Source organism: Papaver somniferum, chromosome 1 (assembly GCF_003573695.1).
Source record: "Papaver somniferum cultivar HN1 chromosome 1, ASM357369v1, whole genome shotgun sequence".
NCBI lineage: Eukaryota > Viridiplantae > Streptophyta > Magnoliopsida > Ranunculales > Papaveraceae > Papaver > Papaver somniferum.
Genome location: NC_039358.1, coordinates 44,678,387 through 44,704,611, shown reverse-complemented (window position 1 = coordinate 44,704,611; position 26,225 = coordinate 44,678,387). Strand labels below are relative to the sequence as shown.

Sequence of the window (26,225 nt, the reverse complement as noted above, 5' to 3'; positions counted from 1 at the left end):
AAAAAAAATGGAAGAGGGAGAAAGAAAAAAAATCTGAATCACATCACTTTTTGTGAGTTCTTCCACAAAATTGGGATGCACGTGTTTAGAAACGCAAGGAAATATGTAGCTCTACCTTTTAGACAGTGCGTTGTCATTGGCATAAAGTTGTACGAAGGAATATATTCCTTTTTCTTTTCAAAGAAATGATTTCCACCTCAAATGCACAATGATGCTCAAGTACTTCTGAGTCCAAAATGCATTTTTGCCCCGAGTTGGGTCCAACTGGAAAAGACCTTACCAAAAAAAATATTTATAACCCGGTTGACGGCCAAATTATGATGATCCAGTCAGTAGTGTTAACTCGTTAAGGTCATAACGTGTTCAAAGTCCATGGAGAGTTACACGCACATTCAAAAAAAAAAAGGCAATAGTGCAGTTTAGTGTTTTGGTTTCACATGAATCAAAACAAACAATTGAATGACATCATTTTTAAATTTAAATAATTAAGTGTGATATTTATACGAAATAATAATAATAATTATTATAATTGTATTCCATGTGCATGAATGTATTTGTGGAAACTAAATAGTTATTCATATATTTGACTTTGCAATTCGCATGAATGCATGAATATGAATACTCCCTCTGTCCCACTATTAGATGACCTAGTTCAAGTTTGCACAATTCTTAAGGCAAGGAATGAAAGGGAGTACTTTTTACAATTGTACCCTTATGATAATAATTTGTAAAATATAGAATTGATATTTCTCTCAAACTATACCATGAATTTTCATAAACGCTGTATCATTGAAATCAAAGTCCTGTTAATAGGAGGAAAAGAATGGATTTGAGGAGGAAAGGATTCTGGGGAGGGAATAAAAATTTTAGAGGAGGGATTGACCATATTATAAAATATCAAAATGTCTACAATATTCTTTTCACCCTAACGACCAAAGCAACCCAAAACCAATTAAACTCCTACCGTGTTATAAACCCTAATTCTCTAATTATCTTATACTAGCAATATTGTGAGATACTAACATCAAACAAGTTGTGATACATGAGTATTTTTTATTCAGGTAGTAAATCATGGTGTCATTGACGTGCTTGGACCAATTACTGAAAAAGGGGCAGAACATATGGACGATTTGGGTCTGGTTCTTAATCTTTTTTGTTCTTTTGATCGGTGGTATGATCTTAATTGAAAATGATGAATTGGGGGACGTTGTTAATGAAATCAGATTAAATCCACTTGTGCATCATTGCTCAGGTATTTGAATGGGTATACAAAGAGGCTAAAAACTTGTGACAAGAGAGTTTGCTTATTCTTAAAAGTTAAAACTAATAGTACGTCCTAACAAATCAGTGAAAGTTAGAATCGAATCATTAACGTTGGTGTTAGCTATTGTTCGATGCAGATAAGCATATTAGAAAGTGGAGATGACAGTAGGGACAGATCTGGCATCTTAGAAAAAAAATAAAATCATTTTTAACATTTTGACTTGGACTCGAAATTGACCGAAACTTGTAAATTTCTTTCCCTCTCGTATCCGTTATTTCCCTCCTAATAACAGGACTCAAAATATTTTAAAACACCTACTTAACGAATATAAACATGAATATTAAATTATACATATTTCTTATTCTACCGATAATCAATCAAAATGATATGTTTAGAAATATTCCTTGTTTAATGAAATAGGTCGACTAATAGTGGGACAAAACTTTAAACTAAATAGGTCATCTAATAGTGGGACGGAGGGAGTATATTTTAATTATTATTATTTTAATTGTATTTGCATATGCATGAATGTATTTGTGGAAATTAAATAGTTATCCATATATTTGACTTTGCATGAATGCATGAATATATTTTAATTATATTTGCATGTGCATGAATGTATTTGTGGAAACTAAATTTTTTTTTTTGATAAGAAGACATTTATTTATATATAAGCTGAAGTTTGCAAAATATACAAGATAGGAGTTAATCCAAGATTAACTCTTTCTAGGATGTTTGACATTACATTTCCATTTTCATTCTCCGTAGAGAAATAACTGATTTTCCTACATCTTACTTCTTTAGCTAATTTGTCTTCGAAATTAACATAGGTTCTAGATTTATACATGGGATAATTGGCCTTTGATACTCAGGTTTTGCCCAAGACTAGGCTTTAGTCTAACATTTGTCCAACATTGGTGCTTGATACCTGGACTGGACGTTGACCTACGTTGACTAGGTTAAATATTGACTTCTGTTTAAAAATTACTAATAAACCAATTTATTAATTAAACTACAAAATAAAATGAAATTATATTATGCACTTACTATAATAACCTTGGTTTTCTTAACATTTACATAATCAATCTTCTCCAAGCCCATCATCGTCACCGTCTTTCTCTCTTTCACTCTAATAATTCATACCACCTGTTCTTCGGCTTCTCTAGCTTTGATTTCAAACCACCAGATCTTGAACCATCAGAAGACTCCTCCAATCATACTCTATCTCCATCTCAGCTTCAATTCCACCAAACTGCTTCTCCGTCGCAAACTCAACGTCACCACCCATGGTGTTCACCACAAATAGTAGAACCCTAATTTCAAAACCCCCAATTTCTTCCTCAACCTGTTTCATGGTAGGAATTTTGTTTTCTGTTCAATTCATCCACCCATAGCGACCACAAACCCTTGATTTCTTCTCTCTGTTTGATTGGAAATCTCAAATTCATTTACTTCTCGTCTTTGATTAATATATTAATAGATCTCTTTCTTCCACCAAGAACCCCGTTAATTCGACCATCTTTTCTTCATACTTACGACCCTGAAAATCCAAAATCAAGCTAATCAAAATAGCAGCAACAAATCAAAACCCTAGACTTTAAAACTAAACTCTCTCAGAAGAACCCTAATTCATCATCTTGTTATTCCCGATTCCCTCCAATTCCAAGATGATTCTTGATAACAAAATCCAAAAGAACCCTATATTCATATCATCTTCATCTTATCAACTAATGAACTTCACAATAAAATATTTTGAACAATTCACAAATAATGATTGTTCAATTGCAAGACACCCAATTACAAATATCAAATACAAATCTAAATTTCAATTTCAGACCCACGAATTACTAACCCTAAAAGTGAAATTGAATGGGAGCAATTTGGAATTGTTTCGGAGTGATTTGAGGGAAAGAAGAAAATAAATTCGACATTGGTTCTGATTCAGCTAATCTATCAATAACGAAGGAAAAAAATAAGAAGAAAATGTCGGAGGCAGAGGTGGGGGAGAGAGGAAGAAGATAAAAAGAGAGAGAAGAGATTAAGGTTAAGTTATTATGAAAAAAAAATTGGCCGTCGAGATAACAAGGATCTAACGGTTTAAATAAAATAATGAAAATAATTCGGGTCCTTTAATTAAAATTCAACTTAATCTAGTCAACATAGGTCAACGTCCAGTCCAGGTACCAAGCACTAACATTGGAAAAATTTTAGACCAAAGCCTAGTCTTAGACAAAACCCGAGTACCAAAGGCCAATTATCCCTTTATACATAAAGGAAACCGAAACACAATGCATAAGAGAAAATTTGCATCTATTGATGCTTGTTTGAGACCTCCAAGGTTGGTTTTCAGGATCTGCTTCACCTTTCAAAATTTTCATCAAGATTTGACAATCACTGATTATGCAGCAATTTTGTAGTTTTAGTTCCTTCATCCACCTTATCGCCTCAATTCCGGCTTTTGCTTCAGCTTCTAAGGGGATGGAATCCCAGCTGCATCATGCTCGACAATGTTTTCTGGTCCCTGTTTTATCAAGAGTGGAGATTGCATATCCCATACTGTAATCATCTTCAATAAAAGAGGCGTCAAAGTGTATAAACCAATCATAATTGTCACTGTCAGAGTTGTGACTGTTGTAATGAGACTTATTAGCATCGGTAGAAACATGACCATCTTTATTGTCCCTATCTAGACTTAACTTCAGGTGTGATGCTCTAATATTATCAATCAGTTTTTGCACATCAGGCACTACATTATCAAAATGCATATTGTTCCTATATTTTCAGATGAACCACAAGATAAAAGAAATCAAATTGTGCTTTTCATTAAGAGATTTAACATTCATCCAGGTTTTAAACCATTGCAAGATATTAGTATTTCCACTGTTAAGGTGGATGTTATTCAGATTAAAAGCTTTCCAAACCTTCCTAGAAAAGCTACAATTCACAAATAAATGCATTTCATCCTCAACATTCTGATTATCACACATCAGGCAGTATGGTTCAGTATCCTTAACATATTTAGACATGTTTTTCTCAAGATCAAGAGCATTATTCACAACTTTCCAACATAACATATTCACTTTAGGGGTAATATTAAGTTTCCAAATCTGTTTCCAGAAATTAGTTTCATCTTTGTCAAACTGAAGATTAGTCAGGTAATTATAAACTGACTTAGTCGTGAGATTCCCAGAAGTCGTAGATTTCCATCTGATTCTATCATGCTCATATGTGGTAGTAGCAACAACTTTAATAGCATTATGATAAGCAATATCAATGTAGTAACTAATAATGCACATATCCCAATCTCCATTTGCATTCATAAGATCACAGACATAATTAGGCATATTACAGTCATAAATCATAGGAGTTAAAAGTTGTGTTTGGTTGGGGAGCCAGAAATCAGTCCAAATGTTAATTGTCTCACCATTATTAACTTGCTAGATATAATGCGAATTAATAACATCAAGTCCTTTTCTGATACTATTCCAGATCCACGAGTTCTTATGCTTTCTAGTTTTCTTTAAAGGGTGGTGTCTTCTGAAATATTTATGCTTAAGAATTTTTGCCCATAATTGTTCCTGATTGTGAAGTAGCCGCCAAGCCAGTTTAGTGATTAAAGCTAGATTATGTTTATGCGGGTTTCTAATCCCTAGTCCACCTTGCCGAATATCTTTAGTAATACTAGGCTAGGCTTTAGGATAATAACATTTTTTATTCTTTTTCTGCCACCATATATCTCTCTAAATCTTATCAAGATTATCTAAAGTTCTTTTAGGAAAAGCGAGGCACTGCATTTGATGATTAGGGTAAGCACTAAGAACATGTTTTATTAAAACAGTGCGACCATCTTGGTTAAACATTTTTCCAATCCAGCCTTGAAGAACAGTGTAATATTTGTTAAGCAGAGGTTCAAAATTATTCACTTTATTTTTATCAAAGAAAAGCGGAGTTCCTAAATACTTATCATTCTTAGAGATTTTTCTAATTTTTAAGATTTTAGAGATAATTTTACAATGTTTGTTATGCATCTTAGGTGTGAAGTAAACACCCGATTTGTTAAAATTTACTACTTGACCAGTCATTTTACCAAAAGTGTTAAGAATATTAACTAAATTTTTATCTTCAATAAGGCTAGATTTAGCAAATAAAAAGAAGTCATCAGCAAAAAAAAGGTGTGAAACAGTAAGGGTAGTTTTAGCTACTTTAACACCAGTTATAAGTTTATCTTCCTCAGCTTTAAAGAGCATTTTCGAAAGCACTTCCATGCAAATAATAAACAGGTAAGGGGACAAAGGATCCCCTTGCCTGATTCCTCTAGAAACAATAAACCTTTCACCAGGAACACCATTCAAAAGAACAGAAAAGGAAGTTGTAGAAACACATTGCATAATAAGATGGCAACCATCTTCACAGAAACCAAAAGAGAGGAGAGTTTGATTCAGAAAATCCCATTCGATTCTGTCAAATGCTTTAGAAAGATCAATTTTTAGAGCCATGTGGCCATTTTGTTTTTTGAATTCTTCATAGTGTGTAAGATTTCATGCACAACTACGATATTATCAGTAATTTGACGACCAGGAATGAAAGCAGACTGGTTTTGAGAAATAATCTTAGTAAGCATAGGTTTTATTCTGTTTGTTAAGATTTTAGCTATCAATTTATAGGTAGTATTACTAAGACTGATAGGTCTAAAGTCACTAGGGGTGGAGGGGTTTTGAACTTTGGGAATAAGAGTTATGTAAGAATAATTCATTTCTTTAAGTAAAAACTTCTTCCTGAAAAAATCTTGAACAAAGTTAGTGATATCCGATTTCACTAAATCCCAGTTTTCTTTAAAGAAACCGGCAGGATAACCATCAGGGCCAGGAGCACCCCATTGGTTCATGTTGAAAAGAGTATTTTTTATTTCAAGCTCATCAAGAATCTTAATAAGACTATTGTTATCAGCTTCACTAATACAAGGTTTAATAAGACTGTTTAGTAAGTTAAGGTGTTGCGTATTGTTAGTTATGCTAATTGTTTTAAAATGTTTGATAAGCATATTATATAATTGAGTGTTGTCATCAATCCAGAGACCAGTATCATCTCTAAGAGTGTGAATATGATTAATTCTTCTTCTGTTGTTAGCGTATTGATGGAAGAAAGATGTATTACGATCAAAGTCTTTAATAAATTTATCTTTCGAGAGGTGATTCGAGTAATCATATTCTATGTTGTACCAGACTTCTAAGCTGTTCTGAGTATCTTTTATTTCTAACATAGGTAAAGGATCCATAGAGTGGAGATGTTCTATTTTTTAATTAAGATTTTCGATATTTTGAAAAATGTTACCAAAAAAAGATCTGTTCCATTCAGAGAGAGTGTAAGAAAGATTTTTAAGATTTCTTTGCAAACTAAAAGCAAAGGAGCCTCTGATATTACAGTCCCAATTATCAGCAACATGTTTTTTAAAATTATCATGACTAAACCAAGTTCTAATAACTCTATAAGGTTTGCGAATATTAATCTTAACAGGCTTACAATTTAGCAAAATCGGAGTGTGATCAGAACCTACTCTAGACAAGTGACTAACTAAAGCATCAGGATACATGGTAAACCAAACAGGGGAAGTGAGCACTCTATCTATTCTTTCTTTAATGTTTTCGTGACCTTCTCTGTTATTGGACCATGTGAAAGGGATTCCTTGAAATCTAAGATCCATTAGTCCAAGACTATGGATGTTGTCATGAATGGATTTATTAATATGAGTGATGTCTTTCCCACCTTGCTTATCATTAACGCAACACAAAGTTTAAGTCACCTATAATGATCCAGGGAGTATTAGGATTTAAACTAAAAAAATAGTTAATTTTGTCTCATTGCATTTTCTTTCCTAAATCATTTAAGGACCCATGCATACAAATCACATTCCAACAGTTATTATGGCAATCATGCAGTTCAAAAAAACATATGTCAAAAAAATCAGCAATGCATCTTACAGATATGTTATTGTGCCAAGCTATGAGCATCCCACCAGAAAAGCATATTCTAGGGACAGCTAACCAGCTATGAAACTTAAGATTTCTAGCTAAGATGTTCATATTGTCTTCTGTGGCTTTAGTTTCAGCAAGGAATAAGAAATCAGGGTTATGTTTCCTTAGGATAAATTTTAAGTGGTTTCTAGTAAGGGGTTTTCCTATTCCCTGCAAATTCCAAGATATTAACTTCATCTCAAAATTTAGGAAAAATTTTATTTTAATAAAAACTAAAAGATAATACTTCGAACAGATATAAAAACTAAACAAGAATAGGGCTAAATTTTGGTTGCAAAGATTAAAAAAGGAGAAGATGTGGAAACTTAAATGGCTAAAGCAGAAATCAAGAGCAGATTTTTTTTTTAAAATAGTGATAAAAGGGAACCTGGTTTATTGAGAGCTTTTGATTTCCAGCATCTGCAACAGAAGAGTATCAGACCCACCAAGACCATATACATTGTCCACACCTTCAATGTCATTCAAAATTTCTTCTCTAGATGAAGATTCACCCAACTCCATTCTTCTAGAAACTCCATCATTCACAACTTCATCAGCAAGAACATGAAGAGCTCTATCAATTTCTTGGATGTAACCCTTCATTTCCATAGCTTCCAAGATAACATCTTCAGTCCTCCTTCTCTTATTGGTTCTTAAGTCAAATCTGTTGATTTCTGACACATAAGTTCCATTTGCTGAGTTATCAACCCCTATATCAACAATAATTTCTTTATTAACCTCTTCATTCCCTTCGTCATTTTGGTTCTTTGAAACCTCAGTATCATTCTCAGCCACATTAAGAGCTATGTTGTCTTCTCCAGCTTCATTTACTTCCTCATAATTATTCTCAGCCTCAATAACTGGTTCTTGATTAGCTTGAGCTCCATCACCATTTTGTATATCCATGTTTTGCTGAATAACTTGCACTAATTCTTCCACTTGTTCTTCAAAAGGGTTAACACCTTGCAAGTTTAGAACTGGCACAGCCATCCAAGCTACATTAGTAATCATCCCACAGTAGTTTTCATTGTGATTGAAAACATAACAACTTCTACATGTTGCTGATGGAAATCCCAGGTAAAAGATAGCTACTTTAATTCTTTCTCCATCCTCTAGAGTTATATGCACTTTTTTAACAATAGGCAGATTAACACCCAGTCTAACTTTTGCTTTGATAACACCAGTTGGATCTCTATTAAAAATAGTAGTTGGTTCTCCAGCTTGATATGCAATCTGAAAAGGAATGTTGTCTCTATCCAGGTCAGCTCTGAGCCTAAACTCAATAAAAAGACTTCAAATTGAAAAATAGCTCTATGCATATTCATATGAAACTGCCAAGGTAGTAGAACTAGCAAGTGTCCTCCTACTGAATGTGGTCTTTCCCTTAAGACTCTTTGAAAGATCCCTCTTGAGTGTATTCTGAAGATGAAAACATTCCTCCTTCCAGTTGTAATAATCACCACTTCGTTTTGAGCACCCAATCTTTGCCTGATTGCAAAACTGACAACATATTCTAGTGACTTCACTTTCTCTACAAACATATCCGATTAGAGCATAAGAATCAATAATTCTCCCTTTTCCTTGCAGGTTGACATGCTTGTTGTTTCTTCTTGACAAATTTTTGCTTCTCAGAGAGTTACTAGTATTGGTATTGAGACCAGTTGAAGAAGAGGCTATTGAATTGATTAACTGACTTAGCAAGATTTCTTTGCAGACAATGTAAACTTTTTGCTTTTCCTGGGTTGAGACACACAAGTGAGCTGTGTAGTTTGTGAAATGAGTTCTTTGGCGAAATCTTTCTGTATGAATGTTGTGAAGATAGTGGGTATGTAAATATATGCATTCCCAATCAAGTTCAAAACTTGAAATTTGCCAAGTGTAATTCATGCTACTGAATTGTATATTGCGCAAGAGAGAGTAGTTAAAAACTTGGGAAGAAAGCTGAATTTGTAACCTCGGTGGAAGGAATAAAGGATGATTGCTAAAAAGAGTGTATACCTGGATTACTTGCACGAGTGAATGAAGTAAACTAGGCGCTTCTGAATTCATAAACAATTCCAGAGTTTAAAATTGGAGAAGATTCGCTTCCACTTCCAAAATTTGTAGAATTAGAATAATTTGATAGTATATAGAAAGTGGGTCTTCACCTCGACCACTGCTTCCGTTGAAAACCCTAATCCTCCCAATCAGGTTTGGGAAAGGAGAGAAGGGATGAAATCTGAAAAAGGAGAATGAAATCACAAGAAATCAAGTTAGATTAGCTCGAGGTAATCATAACAAACATTGATTAAAACAACCTATGGAACTAGGGTTTGCAGCTTCAAAAAGAAGACGAAAGATTAAGACAACAACGTAAAAACAATTGGTAACTAATAATAAAATCAGAAGTGGGGAAGGTCGATGATAGCAAGAAAAACATAATCAACTTCGTGCAGGGAAGAGGTTTGCGGAGAATCACAGGAGAGAAATTTTTGGTGAGTTGTGAATCGGCATCGCTCAAAAAATGAAACCAATCCTATTTGTGGAAACTAAATAGTTATCCATATATTTGACTTTGCATGAATGCATGAATATATTTTAATTATTATTATTTTAATTTTATTTGCATGTTCATGAATGTATTTGAGGAAATTAAATAGTTACCCCTATATTTTAATATTTTATTAATCTTATTTATGAGTGGAAGATAATTATGGATATTATATATTAATTAACATTAATTAAATTTTTTTTTTGTTGTTAAGTTCAAATTGTATATTAATTAACATTAATTCATTTTTGTCAGAAACTAAATAATCTAGCTAAAAAGATAAACGTTTCATTATAATAATGTTGACGTTACGGAAGTTCGCAAAAGTGAATTACGGGACTTAAAAGTGAAATTTCGTAGCATTTTCCGCAAAATGGAAAGAAATGAAAACATTACAAAATTATACAGCATAGCATCAAATTCTATTATGTCATACTTAGTAATCATAGATCAAGAATCTCATTCAATTAATTCAATTAATCATAAAGTGAAACGGCCAAATACTCAAAAAACGAATTGTCACCAAAAAAAAATGCATACACACAGAACACTAAAACAATCGAAATTTTTTTCTTTCTTTCTTTAAAACAATTATTTATTTCTGAATATCTTTAAATATAAAAATAAAATAAAATAAATAAGTAAATATAAGGCACTATATTCATCATAGCAAAGATGACTCACAAACAACATATAATCTTAGAGTATCATACGTCACTAGATCTTATGATTCATAAAAAAAAAAATATGGACCACTTAAGGTTAATTAATAGACGAGAAATCTATAGGAAAAACAAACAAGTGTTGCGATAATTAGGTTTATACTACTATGCCGAATAAATTAAACCAAATCAACCAATCAAAATGGTTCAAACAAATCATGGTATTTATATATTCACGGTCTCATACACGCGGCATCATACATATCATGGATGAAAATCAAGAAAAAACATAACATGATGACTTTATAGATAAAAAAAATTAAAAAAAATATCAGCATCATGTGCAACATATACATCAAATAGTCATGGCCGACAAACCAATCATTAATTGAAAGAAAGGTAAAAAAAATCAGACTTGCACAAACCAAGATTCATTAACATTAAACGGTGAAAACAACTCACCAAACCTATTCGCCTGATTCAAAGAGATAAAATAAATTGTGCCGATATATACCTTACGATCCTAAGGAATACCAGGAAGAATCAGAACATAATCTAACTTTAGCTCGACAAATCAAACCAACATATTTCTTTTGGCGTTAGTACAAATCAACTGATTCCCTTCGTCCCATCTTTCACCCATTAACATCGCAGATTTCCTTTCATCATTAGTACAAATCAAATCAACAGATTTCCTTTCCACATAAATTAAATTAAATCAAATCAAATCTGCCACGATAAAAGGAAGAGAAACACTTAGCTTGACGCTGATTCCATAACTGCGACGATGTAAATCCGAGCACCATTTTTTTTTGAACAACTTGTGTTTATCATCCATGTAGAAAAAAGAAATTTTTTTTTTTTTGACCAATCTCACTTTGCGGTTTAGCTTCGTGTTTAATAACGTTTTGGAGTAATAATAAGAAAGAGAGAGAACAACTTTCTATTAGTTAGAGAGAGAACCATTAATAATAAGAAAGAGAGAGAAAAGAAAGAGAACAACTTTCTATTACATAGGTATAGCATTCTATTTATACAAGAGAAGGGAAAACCCTAGTATTATGGACCGCACATCCATGGGCCATAGGCCCTATAACATTTTTCTATTTTTAGTGGGGTAGTAATCATTTTCAAATTTTATTCCAAACTTAATTTTTATATTTTTTATTTCTGAAAGTCGAATTCTCAAAAATGTTTTTAAGTAGTATGAGTAGCAGGAGTAGGTGGCAGAGACACAAATGGAGCACTACTAATTGCAACGGCAGCACCTTTCGAGATTACGACATCAACCACAGCAAAAACATGGGGACTACTTCTAACATCAAGAATAGCAATTCAACAACAATGGAACAAGGTTTGGTTTGAAATGGATTCCCAACTTATCATCCAACTCCTATAACAATCAGAGGATAACCAACCTTGGTACCTACAAACAATGCTGAAAGAAATCAAACATCTAATGCACTAGATTCCAAGCGTAAAGATACGACACGCTTACAGAGAAGCAAATCAGGCGGCGGACGAGTTGGCAAACCAAGTTGTACAACATGAGAAAAGTAATCCAACAACGTCATCCACTAGAATTTGGCAAAACATATGCCCTACTATCCTTTCAAACATTATTATCCATGTTTTTTTTTAAACCAAAGCCAAACTTTATATTACATAAACATATTACTTACATCATGATTTATGTAAGGAATTACTAAGTCAGGTGGATAACCCCACCAGTTCCCACATAAATTCTGCTTTCGAGTTGTCTTTGCTAAAGCATCTGCAGCTTTATTACAAGACCTGTAAACAAACTCACAAGACCACATAGGGTAACTATTACACATATTAACACAGTTTCTAAGAAGAGGTAAACACTGCCACTGACAAAGACTAGTTTGATGCTGTAAAAAGTTACTGATACTCAGATTGTTTGTCTCAAAAATGACATTAGACCAGCCATTTGAAGCTGCTATTTGCATAGCTTCTAACATAGCCCAGGCTTCAGCTTGCTCAACATTTATAGCTCTTTTCAATGTTCCTCTTCCCATGACATAGGCCCCTGCAGAATTTCTAGTTATAATACCAATACCAGCTAACAAAGATTCAGAATTATATGAAGCATCAACATTTATCTTTAAGAACTGCACAGGAGGAGGAACCCAAGGCAGATGTAAGTTGCAATTATGTAAATGATACTGATCATGAGCAACAAATGATGTATCTAAATGATGTTGTGCCATGTAAGAGTTTATCTGATGTATGACAGTCGATGATTGGGTGTTATATTGCTGAAAACAGCCCTACATCTATGTTTCCAAATGAAGTGCATTATACAGAGAGCTAAGTGTACAACTAGAGGTGTGTGTTTGATAGTTATATTTGAACCCTTAAGCTGCCAAGTCTGAATCCAGGAGAGAACCGAGGGATGCTGCACAATGGAAACGAACTGATTAGGAAAAAAAGTCTTCCATATAGCTTGAGAGAAGGAGCAATGAAGTACCAAATGGTCCAGATTTTCAGTTTCATTCATACTACACAGAACACATTTTTTATCATCAGCATTCAGATGCCTAAAGATGCGAGCTTTCACAGGTATAGCATCATGTAATCCTTTCCACATAAAAATTTGAAACTTGTATGGCACTTTCAATTTCGAGAATGCTAACCAAAATTGCTGAGATAAACCCATTGAAATATTCATATGTAAATCCCTTTCACAAAGCATCTTGTACGCTGAAGCAGTTGTAAACATGCCAGTACGGCCAGACTAACTTATCTTCCTGATCTAATTGTAAATGAATAGTGAGAATAGAGTTCACCTGGTCTGCAGAAAATAAATGGCGAAGAAGCAGAATATTCCAATGCAGAGTTATAGGATCAAATAATTCTGAAACCCATTGAATATTATTTGTGTTCAGATCACTCCAATCTTGAATTGCAGTCTGCATGGAAGGAATCCAATTGGCAGTCCAGATATTGATGCGAGTACCATTACCTACTTCCCATTTTGCATTTCTAAGAACAATTTCAAGCCCAACATATATACTCTGCCATACCCAACTTGAATTGTTAGTTTCCGGTGGAGGGAAGAATTGCAGATCATTATGAGGAAAGTATTTGCCTTTCAACAATTTTGCCCAAATAGCATCTTGATTATGTAATATTTACCTTTAACAATGGAAACACATTTTTGAGTTTAATGAATTGGCTACACCTTTCACAAAAAAAAAAAAAATCATCACTTTCACTTTGACAGTCTCGACATGTGTCGGAATTTCCGTAAGTGACGAGTCCATGTTCATTGAGTTTTTGCCCTAAACCCTACATAGTCCTTTAAAGCTTAAACCCCAAACAGTCCCCTAGAAAAGTGATAAAGATTCCTTTCTCCTTGTCAACGTCGGTCACTCACTCACTCACATTTCACTCCGCTCCACTCCACTCCACATCGGAAACCTATTTCTTCCCAAAACCCTAAATTAATAGTCATCCCTTCTTCTTCAGATTGCAATTAACACTCTGTAGATCGTTCATCCTACAGTAGGAATTTTGAAATGGGTAACTTTAATATGCTTTCAGGAGATCTCATCTCCAACATCTTAACACGTTTACCAACGGAAACAGTTTTAGACTGTAAATTAGTCTCCAAATCATGGAATAAAGTGATAAATTGTCAACAATTTGCTCAATCTCACTTGATTCGTTGCCTTAACAATCTTGATTCTGCTGGTGCTTCTGGTGGTAAGTTTACTTTTCTATTGGTGATTGACAAGCCATTTTATGCAAACAGCCTATTTCATTATCTAGAATTTTATGATGCAAATTCTTCTTCAGAGGAGGAACAACCCTGCCATAGAGTTACAAGAATGAAATTAAACCCAGCTCCGTTTAACTATTACAATGTTACTGGCTCGTGTAATGGTTTAGTTTGTTTAAATGGAAGCCATGATAACGAGTGGGTCAACTATGAACCAGTTTATGTCTGTAATCCAGTCACCAGAGAATGTGTGTTTCTACCTGAATTCGAGAGACCATATGATTGGGGTGAACGTTTGTTGACTGGATTTGGTTATGTTTCTTCTACGAACGAATACAAGGTTGTTAGAATGTATTACTTGTTTAATGAACCCAATTTTGTAATTGTTGAGGTGTATACACTTGGAAGTGGCAAGGGGTGGAGGAACTTAGGGAAGAAAATCGACAAGGAACCGGATCTGTTTGTTACTACTCGTGGTGTATTTCTGGATGGGTCTCTTTACTGGGAGCTTGGAGATGGCAACATTGTGGCTTTTGATTTGGCCAATGAACTTTTTGTTGAATTACCTAAATCTTTTCCCACTGGTTGGAAGTTTACACTTGGGGTTATGGGGGGTTATTTATTGGCTGACCACTTTGATAAAGATTCGAAAACTTCTGATATATTTCTATTTAAGAAGTTTTCGGATGGGTCGTTGGGTTGGATTAAAGAGTTCAGTATTGACAACACAGATTCACAAGAAGTTGTCCAAGATTCTCTTGGCCTTACGTGTAGGGGGGCAGTTTTATGTCGCTCAAAAACAAAGGTCCTAATTCATGACTTAAATTCTTCATCTTCAAAAGTACTTGTGGATTTTGGCAAGGATAAAAAAGCTATATATCAAGCAATCCCGCATATGAACACCTTGGTTTCATTGAGAGCATTAGGAGAAGAAAATACAAAAACAATGGAATCGGTTGACGTGCCAAGAGAGGTAGATGAAGAATACATGTACGAATTTGAAAAGAAAGTTGAAGGATTCAATCAAATGTGTATGCAGCAGTAGGAAGGAATATCTCTGCACTATCTACGTTTAATCTGGTAATTTTCGTTGTGAATGTTGAGTCTTATATAATTGCTATGTCATGTATAACGACTTAGTTTTCGACTTTCCAAGTTGAATTTCAGCTATCTTGCTTTGCTAGTTGTGCTCCTCTTTCTATCACTGTCTGCTTGTAAAAATTCTAAGTGTGATGCCTTGTGCATTTTGTAGCTACTTTTATATTTGGTGACGGAGTTTTAAAGTAGAGTAACGCTAGAACTTAGAGGCATACAGTACCATCGGCAGTTCGTCACCTTATTCGCTAGCAAAATGATTTATTGATGTAGCTAGGTAGCATAATGCATTATACGACACAACTCATCCAAAGATGGCAGTACTGTTCACAACTCTGTTTTACATGAATATAAAGCTATAGGTACATAAGTTAGCACGTTTCATTATCTATAAGAACCAACATGATTTATGTATCTACACTATCTGTGATTAAGCTAATTTTCCGTCTTTTAGTGAGGCTCTACCAATTTCTACACTACATTTCCGTGGCCATGATAAGGCGCTATTATAACTAGGCTCCTTGCACCTACTACTAGGAACTAGAACAAATGGCAGCAAGGATTTTGGTTTCTTTGTCTGAGAGGAAGAGTGCTCGTGTAAATAGTTGATACACCCACTTCACACCTGCCATTACCTAATTGTATGTCTGCAGACGCTGTAGTTAGGTTCTCAATATTGTTAACAAAGTAGTAGTATTCTTGTTAGTAGTTGTACTGATATATGCTTAGGAACTCGGTGGACTTGCCCATCTGACATTCTAGATTGAGTTCTGAATATTGTTAGACTACATCTTGAGCATCTCCCAGTTTAGTTTCAGTTTTCCGTTTGACTGTTTCCTTCAAGGCCAAATCACTTAGAATATTTTTCTTCATTACAATGGCTGCATCTGGTTCTACATTGTTAGCAGCAACCAATTAGGGAAATCCACCCTCCTTGGTATCTAAACCATTTAACACATTGAACTTTACTGCAGTTGTTAGAATAGTTATGTATTCCTTTATAAATTAGCTTCCTCAGATTTGTTTCATTTTAAGAACGTACAGTATCTGTCTGGATCCGATAGCTCCTCCCATTCTTTGCTCCCTTAAGAAAGTTAATTGCTATTTTATATCTGGTTCTGCATTCTTGAAAGTTACCCGCAGCTCGATTATTCAGTTCGGGTTCTCTCTAAAATGTGGGGATTTTGTCTGGATCATACCCAAGCCGCCAAGCAGTTGTTGCCGAACTATCTGGTTCTGAATGTAGCTTAAGCCCAACTCTTGTTTTAGTCATTAGTCATAGACAGGATTGTATGCGACTTTGGGTTGAGTCAGAATCATGATTTCGTCTTATTCCCAGATTGTGAAGCTAGTTTAAACCTCTCCCGATTGCGAGACTCTGATGTTTATTTATGATGCTGTAGGAGTAAATCTGAGTATTACTATAGGCTCTGGGCATCTTATTAATTGAGTATGTTGCTTACACTGTTGTTAGTTTTCTTATCTTTTTGGTAGTTTTATTAATCTTGATAGTAGTGATAGTATCAATGGAAGAAGAGAGCTGCAAAGAAGGAATCCTAAAGTTTGTTGAATTAACTTGCAGTAATTTTGTTTTAAATATACATTTACATTGTCCTCAGTGATTTTGCTCCTATATGACTTTGTTAATTTGCCTTATTGGCAGAGAAAAAGCAATTGATTCACCTTAAATGCTGGACCATATATGACATATCTGAGTATTGTCGTCGGTCAGATAGTTTGTTGTTAGCTTTTCAGGTTGGGGACAATTTTTTCACTTGTAATTTGTAAACCCGTTGAGTTATAGACTCCGTTTTGCATCAAGTAGTTATGCCCTTGCTTTTGGGTCATGTTTAGTATGGTAAATTTAGCAGCTAAAAACTATATCGAGCCTTTTTATCTTTACCAGAGGTCGTGGGTCATCAAATGTATATATATAAAGCTTTTGTTCCCCAGAACAACACTTAGAATGACCCAAAGACCTTGTTTTAATGAGAAGCAAACCAAAAACATAAAAGATCTAAACACTGCATGAGACGGTATGGTGTAACTTTTTTAGTAGCCAGTTCGGAAATGCGTGAAATAGTTTAAAACAATCTGATTCTAGAAGTTAAAGATGAGGAACGGTATTTTCTGTCTGAGTTAGCAGATGTTTTTACTGCAACCAACCTTCCAGGGTTGGATGGCGGTAAAGATTCAATTACAGTATAAACTCTTTTATTTAATACTCGATTATTTAATAAATTATTTTAAGTAATATTTTTGGCCGGTCTCGAATCGGAGACAACGTGCCAAAATTAATAATTCGCTAAAATGATAAGATAATACTTTTTTGATTATCTATATAGGGCTCATATGAAATATAAATTATATAGTGGAAATTTCTGAAGAATCCAAGTTTGATTCTTCTCTCTTTCAGAAACCCATCATTAAGACTACTTATATCTGTAGCCCAAAATATCAGATCAACGGTTAAGATTACTAGTATTAAATTAGATTTTGATTTTTACATTTTAATTAGGTCTAAATTAGCCTTTATAGATTATCTGGTATTAAGAGAATTATTTCCAAAAAAAAAAAAGTTATAGTCAACTAGTGGACGTTTAAATAACAGATTTAATGATAAAATATTCCAAGTCTACGGCCGTTATTTTCGGTCCACTAATTACGGCCGGTGCAGTTAAAATTCCAAAATTACTTAAATCCAATTAATTACGTCTAATTAAGTAATTAGGGAAACGTTTTTAGAATTGTACTGTGGGAGACAAAGTAGATGCTGGTGCATCTAGAATTCCAAAATTCTTGAAACCAATTGTTTGATTATTAATTAGTAGTAACCCTGTATGATTTAGGGCTTGATTGATGGGAAAAATTGCATTGAAAAAACTGCTTTGGTTAGATGGGAAACATCAAACATGTTTTTGGAGGCGCGGAAGGTTTGTTCGAGATATAAAGAAGTTTTAAATTATAAACGGCAGACTCATTTTCAATATAAACTATTTGAATCTGTAAGTTTTTAAGTGGTCTTCAATGTGGCAAGTTTCCAATCATAATTTTCATTTTTTTTTACTCCACTTAGCATGATTCCTTGATTAAGAGTTCAATGGTGAAATATGTGGATATGCTACTATTACGAACTTGTGAGAACTAGAATGTTCACACGTCTATATCCTGTGAAAGTTGAAATCTTTCCATGTGTTTTACATGATGTGAATTGTGAAGCTAAAATTTCTCCGTTTCTTTTTACATGATGCGAATTGTGAAGCTTATTTAAAAGGTGATAAATGTTATTCCAAGATTGTCCAGTGAAAACATCAATTTACATATCATTTAAAATGAAAACTACATCTTTCACAATCGAAAACGACTTTCACATATCTCGCGTAAGTGTAAAGTTATTTTTGTGAAAACTAGATTTTCATCCCAAAGTGAAAGATCAAACTTTCATGGTATTTCATGTGAAATACCTATTTATCACCTATTTCGTAGACGAAAAATCAAATTATCACAATATGGGAAAAATCAAATTTTCACCTAGTTTTGAGGCGATCTTTTTTTTTATCACGGGTGTTTCAATTGAAAATTAAAATTATCATTATTTATGAAAAATTGAAATCTCAATGACCCGTTGATAATTGTGATTTTCACAAAACTTAACCGATTAGAACGAGTGGAAATTCGTAATTATCACTAAAATTTGACAATAGAAATTTTTGATAATTTGGATTTTCACACAACAATGATTCCACCAAGTTAACATCGCCTTTATCACTAAATTATTAAAATTAGGATTTTCACATTTATAGTATAATTATCAGTAAATTTGAAGGAGCTAATTAAGCCCTAATTATCGTTGAATTCTAATTAAACTTTTAATATTAATATTAGCTGGCGATGAGAGTTCTAAGGAATTACTTTAGGAAGAAGTCAAACAGAGCTAATTTAGGAATAACAGATTACGTTTCCTATTTTCTTGTTGTATTTTCAACGATTGTTTGTTGGAAAAAAAGAAGAAGCAAATATGAGTTTAGTTAATAGGATAAAAGGTTAATTTAGTAAACTAGTGTTCAGTTGGGTTTCACATATAATGGATCTTAATGGTGGGCTACACATAAACAAAAAGAGGAAAAGGGTTACAAATAAGTTCCCCGTAATATATATATATATATTCAATACATTAATGATTTACGAAGAATTTTTGAAAAATGATTTAGTCGTCTTCCGTTTTTTGCTAAAATCAGTATCGCATTGAATTTCATCTCTAGTTTTTTTTATCATTGTAAGAATTTTTGGTGTTGTTTTCTCATAGCTCAGCAAGAAATTATTCAATGTGATTGCCGCTTTAATAGCCTCGTTTCATGAAGGTGGCTCTATCATAGAACTTTCATCATCTTCTTCCACATCTTTATCAGTTCTTATAACGTTCTCGATTATTTCTTCATTGGTTAACAACTGTGTAACTTCATTTTTTTCCAGATAATTTAGGACATCTTCGATATTCGTTGAATTGCGATAGCGCAACTTCTCGATCAAATTTTGCAAGTCTTGAGTGATTTCGCTGTCTGTATGTTCATCCAAATTGTCTAAACTTGTGTTTAGATAGGAAATAAAAAATATGATTGGATGTTGTGTTTATAAAAGTCTGATTTGATATTGATATCCTATTTATATAGGAAATGTAAAAGATATGATATGGTATTTTATTTGTATTGAAACAAATAATTTGATATGAAATTTATCTATAAATTAATAAAGTATTAATTAATGAGAGAGGATTGGTGAACAAAACCATTTGACAAACATTTTTGACAAAACTTACCATCCATAAGATCTTAAATATCAGACGGTTCACATATCCGATGACTTTGCACACAATTAGTTTTAGGGAGTGTTTGGCTTTAATTAATATTAGTAAGTGTTGATGGGAAAGACGATCCAACACAAAATTTTAATCAAGTGTATATATCCGCAAGATTTTGGTACGAAGTAAAATATGTTTTTATGTATTATACAATCATGATTAGTGCAATACAATGTGGATAGTGCTTGATGGACAGTTTAGCTTTGTAACCATTATGAGAGTGAAACTTTAGATTCAGGCTAAACAAAGATCACTTAAGGCTTAAAAATGTAGCGATTGTCTTGTTCATAACAACGGAAACACAAATTGTTGGGATTATATGTTTTAAAAAAATTATTAATTTTCAATAAATTAGTGTCTCATTTAAATGGTTTTATTGTGACATTTATTCTTCCTTTAAAGAATAAATTAATTTCGTTTTTAATGTCAAAAACCTTTTTTTGTTGAATTGGTTAACGATGCTAATTACCAACTTATTAATGCATTTTATTTAATCTTATTTAATTCTTTGACTATTATAAATCAGATTTTGATGAAAAGAATTGTGAGAGTAGTTGAAACATTTTAGTGAGAGAGTTTTTCTTTTATGTTTTGGTATTAAAAAGAACTTGGAGAGTTGTTGAAATCCTTTTTGTTGTGAGAGAGTTTTCTTTTATGACTTGGGTTATCAAAAAGAAAAGATTTTTAGAGAAAGAAAAATAAGTGTGTGAACATCTCTTATTTTTCTAAATGAGTTTCTGAGCAAGAATGAAGTGTAGAAGTTTCACATCCTCTCACCGTGCAAGAGCGATTGTGTAAGAGATTAATCTCGGTTGTTTTATCATGGGGACGACGCTCCATTGAAGAACTGCTTGCACAATCTTGGGCAGAGCCGCGAAACGTCTTAAAGATAGCGACCTAGTCCGCGACTCAGCCATAACGTTGTTTGTTTCGTGTTTGATTTAATTTGTCGTGCAAGCATAATTTTGCAATTGTTCCAACAATTTTAAGACGTTTTATTCTGCCATGGATATCAAAAAGAAAACAATTGCTTAAACGCGATAAGTATCATGTTTTATTTTCATTTTATAGAATTATAATCTGTATAATTTTTCTTTGACAATTGAAAATGATGCTTGAATTTTTAGGTAACCTAATACCTAGAGTTAAATTTTATGTCTGATTTTGATGGACTAGGTTTTTAACATGGTTAAATATTTTTTCTTTGTGAACAGTTGACATAGACAAATATTGTTGATGTTAAACGAATGTTTTTAACATGCTGTAGAGTCTTATTTTTATCTCCTATACGAAATTGAATTGGGTCTTGAAATTTTAATCGGTTGTATTAGACATCATGAGAATCATCCATGTCAAATTTCAGAAGTTTTGGAGTCTGAAAAGTATTTTTAAAGTACTTTAGAAAACTACATAACGTATCTGAAAAATTCTGACGGGCAGAAAATTAATCCTTATTAAATCCGCTTTTCCTAATCTTTGTGTAGAAAATTTGAATCCGTGTATTACACGAAACTTGATCAGGAACTTATCTTAAAACCCATTTTCAAGTTTTCAATTTGGGTTTTTATTTTGAGAGATGTGGTGATTTCAAATCGTTGTGTATGTTTGTCCAAAATAGTAGACGTGATACTTGAGATTAGAAATGTAAGAAACTATATTAAAAATCATGTTTTGATTTTATACTTCATACTCTTGTTTTGATAATGAAAAATAATACCATTGATAGCAATCAAACTAATGCACCTCATATGTTTGATAATATGCTTAATAGAAAGTTATAAGTATATGTATGATGTTATAATTCTATAACTTTGTATCTTTGTTTGACAACTAAGAGAAACTTGGAGTACTATATTAGTTGATTTTCAAGTAATTATGTGAGTGCATATACCTTAATTATTTTTTGGTTTGAAATGTTCATATGTGAATGATTGTGACAGGTGAAAATTCACTTACTTGAGCAAAATTTTATTTTCCAATGAAATAAAATTGCGGGAGATTAATCAATGAGTGGAGAAACATTTTTGCTGATTTCTATGTTGGTGCGCAGTGAATTGACAATGGTTTATAACCAATTGAGCTTTAAAAGCAATTGAGGTATGTTTGATGAACTATTTGTAGTTATTGTAGTGATCAAATAATGGCATTCTAAATTGAATAAATTGATTGTTCAATCTTAGAATAAATTTTAGGGAAACAAGATATTGAGAATTATTGTGTATGACAATAAACATGTGACTCATATAAGTTTGGAACTAATGAGATGGAATTATATACAAACCCAAAACCGAAATAATTAGAAACCTAGTCAAAACTAGTGTGAATATCAACTCTCACCAAGAAATGAACACAATATTGATTATGAATTTATTTACTATTCTTGAATGGCATTGCAAGGATATCAAATGTTATTAACAACGATTTTCAAGCTAAGTTAATGTGAATTGTGGATATGGTGAGAGGTTGGTATATATTGGTTTACACCATATTTGTTTTGATAGGTTATGGTTCAAAGTTTGAACCAAATTGTTTGAAAGAAAGTGGTGGTGAGATATACTCACATCACTAGGATTTTCGGTCTTGGTACGATCTCAAAGTTTACTTTGGGTAGAACAATCTTGTTAAATATTTCATACTTCCGAAATGAGCGAGAATTTAGTTTCCGCATATCTTGTTATAAACAAGATTGATATTAGAAATTTTTTGAATTTGATCATTGCACTACTACAAATAATATGTTATGGATAAAATGTTTGAATATTATATTAATATTTTATCATAACATGAATTAAATTTTGAATATTTGAAATATGAGATTTTGTCATGCTTTTAAGAAATCAATGAGTTAGTAACGAATGTGAGCATGTTATATTTTCTTATAAACTTGGTGAATTTTTTGAGTAACATGTATGTAATCTTACCTAACTCATAAAAGCATTACACTTTGAAATCTTAGGCAACTTGCAATGATATTTGATGAAATAAAATATTTGAGAATTTTATAAAGATGCTTCGAGTAACTTGTCTTGATATCAAATATGATCTTTTGAGTAGTGAATTAGGTAATGTTGTTTTCACAAAAATTGTTTGAATTTTTATTCACTATATTGTGCAAAACGTTTTGGGTTTAAATCATTGGTTCATTAGTTTTTTCACAATTTTTTGGAGTATTTTGATATTTTTTTGAAATTCTTGTTTGAGTCAAAAAATAGTGGGGGTTTCATATCCTATGTTTTAACATATTTGATTTGAATTAGAGGAATTAGAAAAATGAAGGTGACAAGTAATTCACTAAGAATAAACCTAGAAAAGCATACATAGTGAGACTAAATTTTAGTCATGAATATTTTGTTGCTTATAATTTGAAAGATAACTTCTTATAGAGAGTAACTTTGTTATTCAAACTATTAGGGCCTGTTTGGTACAGTTTTGAAAAACAGTTTTCAAAAGTAGTTTTCCACTGTTTTAAAAACATACCCTTTTTTCCTTGTTTTCATTTTCTAAAAATTGTTTGGTAAACTGTTTTTGAAAACAAGGAAAACCAACTAAATCGGATCAAATGTAAAGATTCGTCTAAGAGATAGTGATATTAGCCATGACTCACTTGCAGTCATTCCCCATCTCTTACTTTGTTCTGAAAAGAAGAAAAGAATAAAGAAAAGAAAAAAAGAGAGAAAACACAGAAAACAATAATTTGTTGTTTTCATTTTTTTGTTTTTAAAAACAGAAAACAGATAGAAAACATTTTCTGAAAATGTCCTTACCAAACGCGTTTTCTCCTGTTTTCTGTTTTCTCTGTTTTTAAAAACAGAAAACTGTTTTTGAAAACTATACCAAACAGGACCTTAAATCTTTGGCAAAAAGTTTTTATGAGCCTATTGTTTTTAGACAAGCAAACAGAAAATTGTTGATTCTTACATTCATGTCGCTAAATAACTTACATGCTTGTTTTGTTGATGTTGTTTCTACAATGTATGATTTTTTATAGTCATAAGTAGAAATATATACTTTTGTGTAAGTTAAGGATGAGAATCTATGTAAACCAAGCATGGAAAACTGTGTAGTTTCTACAATAAAAGAAATCATATAAGTTAGATAAATTATCCTTTATATTCTGAAAAACAACTTTAAAAAAATTTTTATTTACTTGATTGTGTAAGAGATTAATCTCGGCTGTTTTATCCTGGGGACGACGCGCCATTGAAGAACTGCTTGCACAATCTTAGGCAGAGCCGCGAAACGTCTTAAAGATAGCGACCTAGTCCGCGACTCAGCCATAACGTTGTTTGTTTCGTGTTTGATTTTATTTGTTGTGCAGGCGTAATTCGGCAATTGTTCCAACACAAATTAGTGCTTCAATAGAAATCAGAGTATTAATTAATTATTTAATTTTTTGCTCGATATCAGAGTATTAATTTTTTCCTCGATATCAGAGGTATTAACTTTTCTACTGATGTATCAAGTTTTGAGATTTTTTATGCGGACCCAACTGATCAAATTAGAAAAAATAGGATTCATCATCCATCAAAAATAAATAAATATGATATATTTTTTTACAACTTCCGTTAGATGTTATAGCTGATGAATCAAATAACAGGTAGTTGTGGAAGATGATTGGAGAGTTTTCGGATTTTATAAGAAGAATCGTCAATGGAGATATAAAGTTTAGCTAACATTCCTAAACCTATTTTTTTCACAACCAAACATTAGCCAAGCCAAAATTACATGCCACGTCATCAAAAATTTGAGCCATCAGATACACATGATCTTATGGTTAGTAAGTTTCGTTAAAAGGGTTTGTCAAAACCGTTTGTTTATGGATCTCGACAGTTAATTAATATATAAAGTTTCATGCGTTTCCGGAGGTCCCAGGTTCAAGCCCCCAATGGCGTAGTATTGCAGGAATTAACATGGAAGGTTGAGTTAGCTTGCTCCCTTGTGACACAATCTCAGGGGCCCCATCCGCTTCGGCTTCCTTGGCTAGGTTACTAATGAGGCTCGCTGGTAAGCTAGCATAGCAACTCGTTCAATTAATGTAGTAGTATGTCGTTGGAACTTAGCTTGTTAGAGCAACTGCGATGGTGCGATCAAAATCAAAGACCAAAAAAAAAAACGATCAAAATTGAGTTTAGTCCATGGTATTACACTAGGGTGGAAGAGTAAATTTGGTCGAGCACACATATAATGTTCGCTTGGGAAAAAAGTATACATCAGGATCACTTTATACATCCGACCCATCACAGGATCACTTTATACATCCGCCCCATCAACCAGGATCGTTTTATACATCCGCCCCATCATAGGATCACTTTATACATCCGCCCCATCACAGGATCACTTTATACGTTCGCTCGACTATATTTGGTTTTGGTCTTGGTCTCAGACCAAATATAGTCTGGGATTTGGTTTTGGTCCAACTTTTACTCTTTAGTCCGTCCCACTGTATCCCGTTTGTGGACCATATTTATGGATTTGATCGTCCACTGTGGTTGCTCTTAGGCTTCCAACTAGTTAATGTAATACTCTTTATCCATTAATACAAAATATATAAACTAATAATTATTAATTTATCGGTTAATTAATATCTCGTTTAATTAATAAATTTTGATGGTTCCGACAGCATTAATTTATAGAGTTGGGAAACTTAGGCGCAGGCCCAAAAAAAATAATATTCTCATTATCAGGCCCACAATTAATTTTAGGTACCGTGACACCCATAATTATATGAAATTATTAAAAATGTCTGCATGACGGATTATGCATCCCCATGACAGGTTATGCATCATGGGTATAATTGGCAACGCAACTTGGATATAACATATCTAAAAATCCGCACCTTGAAATTTTACAAATTTTATATCGTTGGAAATATTTTTAAGAGAGCTACGCAAGGAGTACAAACAACAATATCAAGTTTTTGTTTTTCACGAAAAAATCGGAGGTGATCATCATTTTAAGCAAAATTTTGAAAACTGACTACATAACCATTATGCAGCCACCTAAAAAGATGCATAACACATTCTGCAGACGCATAACGAATTGTGCAACCATTTTCTC

At 32.9% G+C, this 26,225-nt stretch overlaps 2 protein-coding genes across 6 annotated transcripts; one reads left to right on the top strand and one right to left on the bottom strand.

The window, feature by feature from the left end:
- Positions 1 to 2,042: 2,042 nt before the first annotated feature.
- On the bottom strand, positions 2,043 to 11,452 carry LOC113284723. 5 transcript variants are annotated; one of them, XR_003328381.1, is made up of 3 exons: positions 10,982 to 11,452; positions 3,627 to 9,493; positions 2,043 to 2,804 (listed from the first exon to the last, which is right to left on the bottom strand). XR_003328381.1 is itself a non-coding variant. In XM_026534177.1 (3 exons), exon 2 carries the CDS (start codon positions 8,284 to 8,286, stop codon positions 7,669 to 7,671), a length of 618 nt encoding a protein of 205 aa, XP_026389962.1. In that variant the 5' UTR covers positions 8,287 to 9,493; positions 10,982 to 11,452; the 3' UTR covers positions 2,043 to 3,830; positions 7,664 to 7,668. The 5 variants fall into 5 exon arrangements, 4 of the variants coding, with proteins under 4 accessions (XP_026389962.1, XP_026389963.1, XP_026389964.1 ...); XM_026534177.1 differs by having other exon boundaries at positions 2,043 to 3,830; positions 7,664 to 9,493; XM_026534178.1 differs by having other exon boundaries at positions 2,043 to 3,820; positions 7,664 to 9,493.
- A 2,560-nt stretch (positions 11,453 to 14,012) lies between these two features.
- On the top strand, positions 14,013 to 15,260 carry LOC113298450 (F-box protein At3g07870-like). The gene has a single exon (XM_026547239.1). It carries the CDS (start codon positions 14,013 to 14,015, stop codon positions 15,258 to 15,260), a length of 1,248 nt encoding a protein of 415 aa, XP_026403024.1.
- The last annotated feature ends 10,965 nt before the right edge of the window (positions 15,261 to 26,225 follow it).

What these genes read in the sequence shown, in the direction of transcription:
- LOC113298450 (XM_026547239.1), top strand. Translation starts at nt 14,013, where the DNA reads ATGGGTAACTTTAATATGCTTTCAGGAGATCTCATCTCCAACATCTTA.
- LOC113284723 (XM_026534177.1), bottom strand. Translation starts at nt 8,286, where the DNA reads ATGATTACTAATGTAGCTTGGATGGCTGTGCCAGTTCTAAACTTGCAA.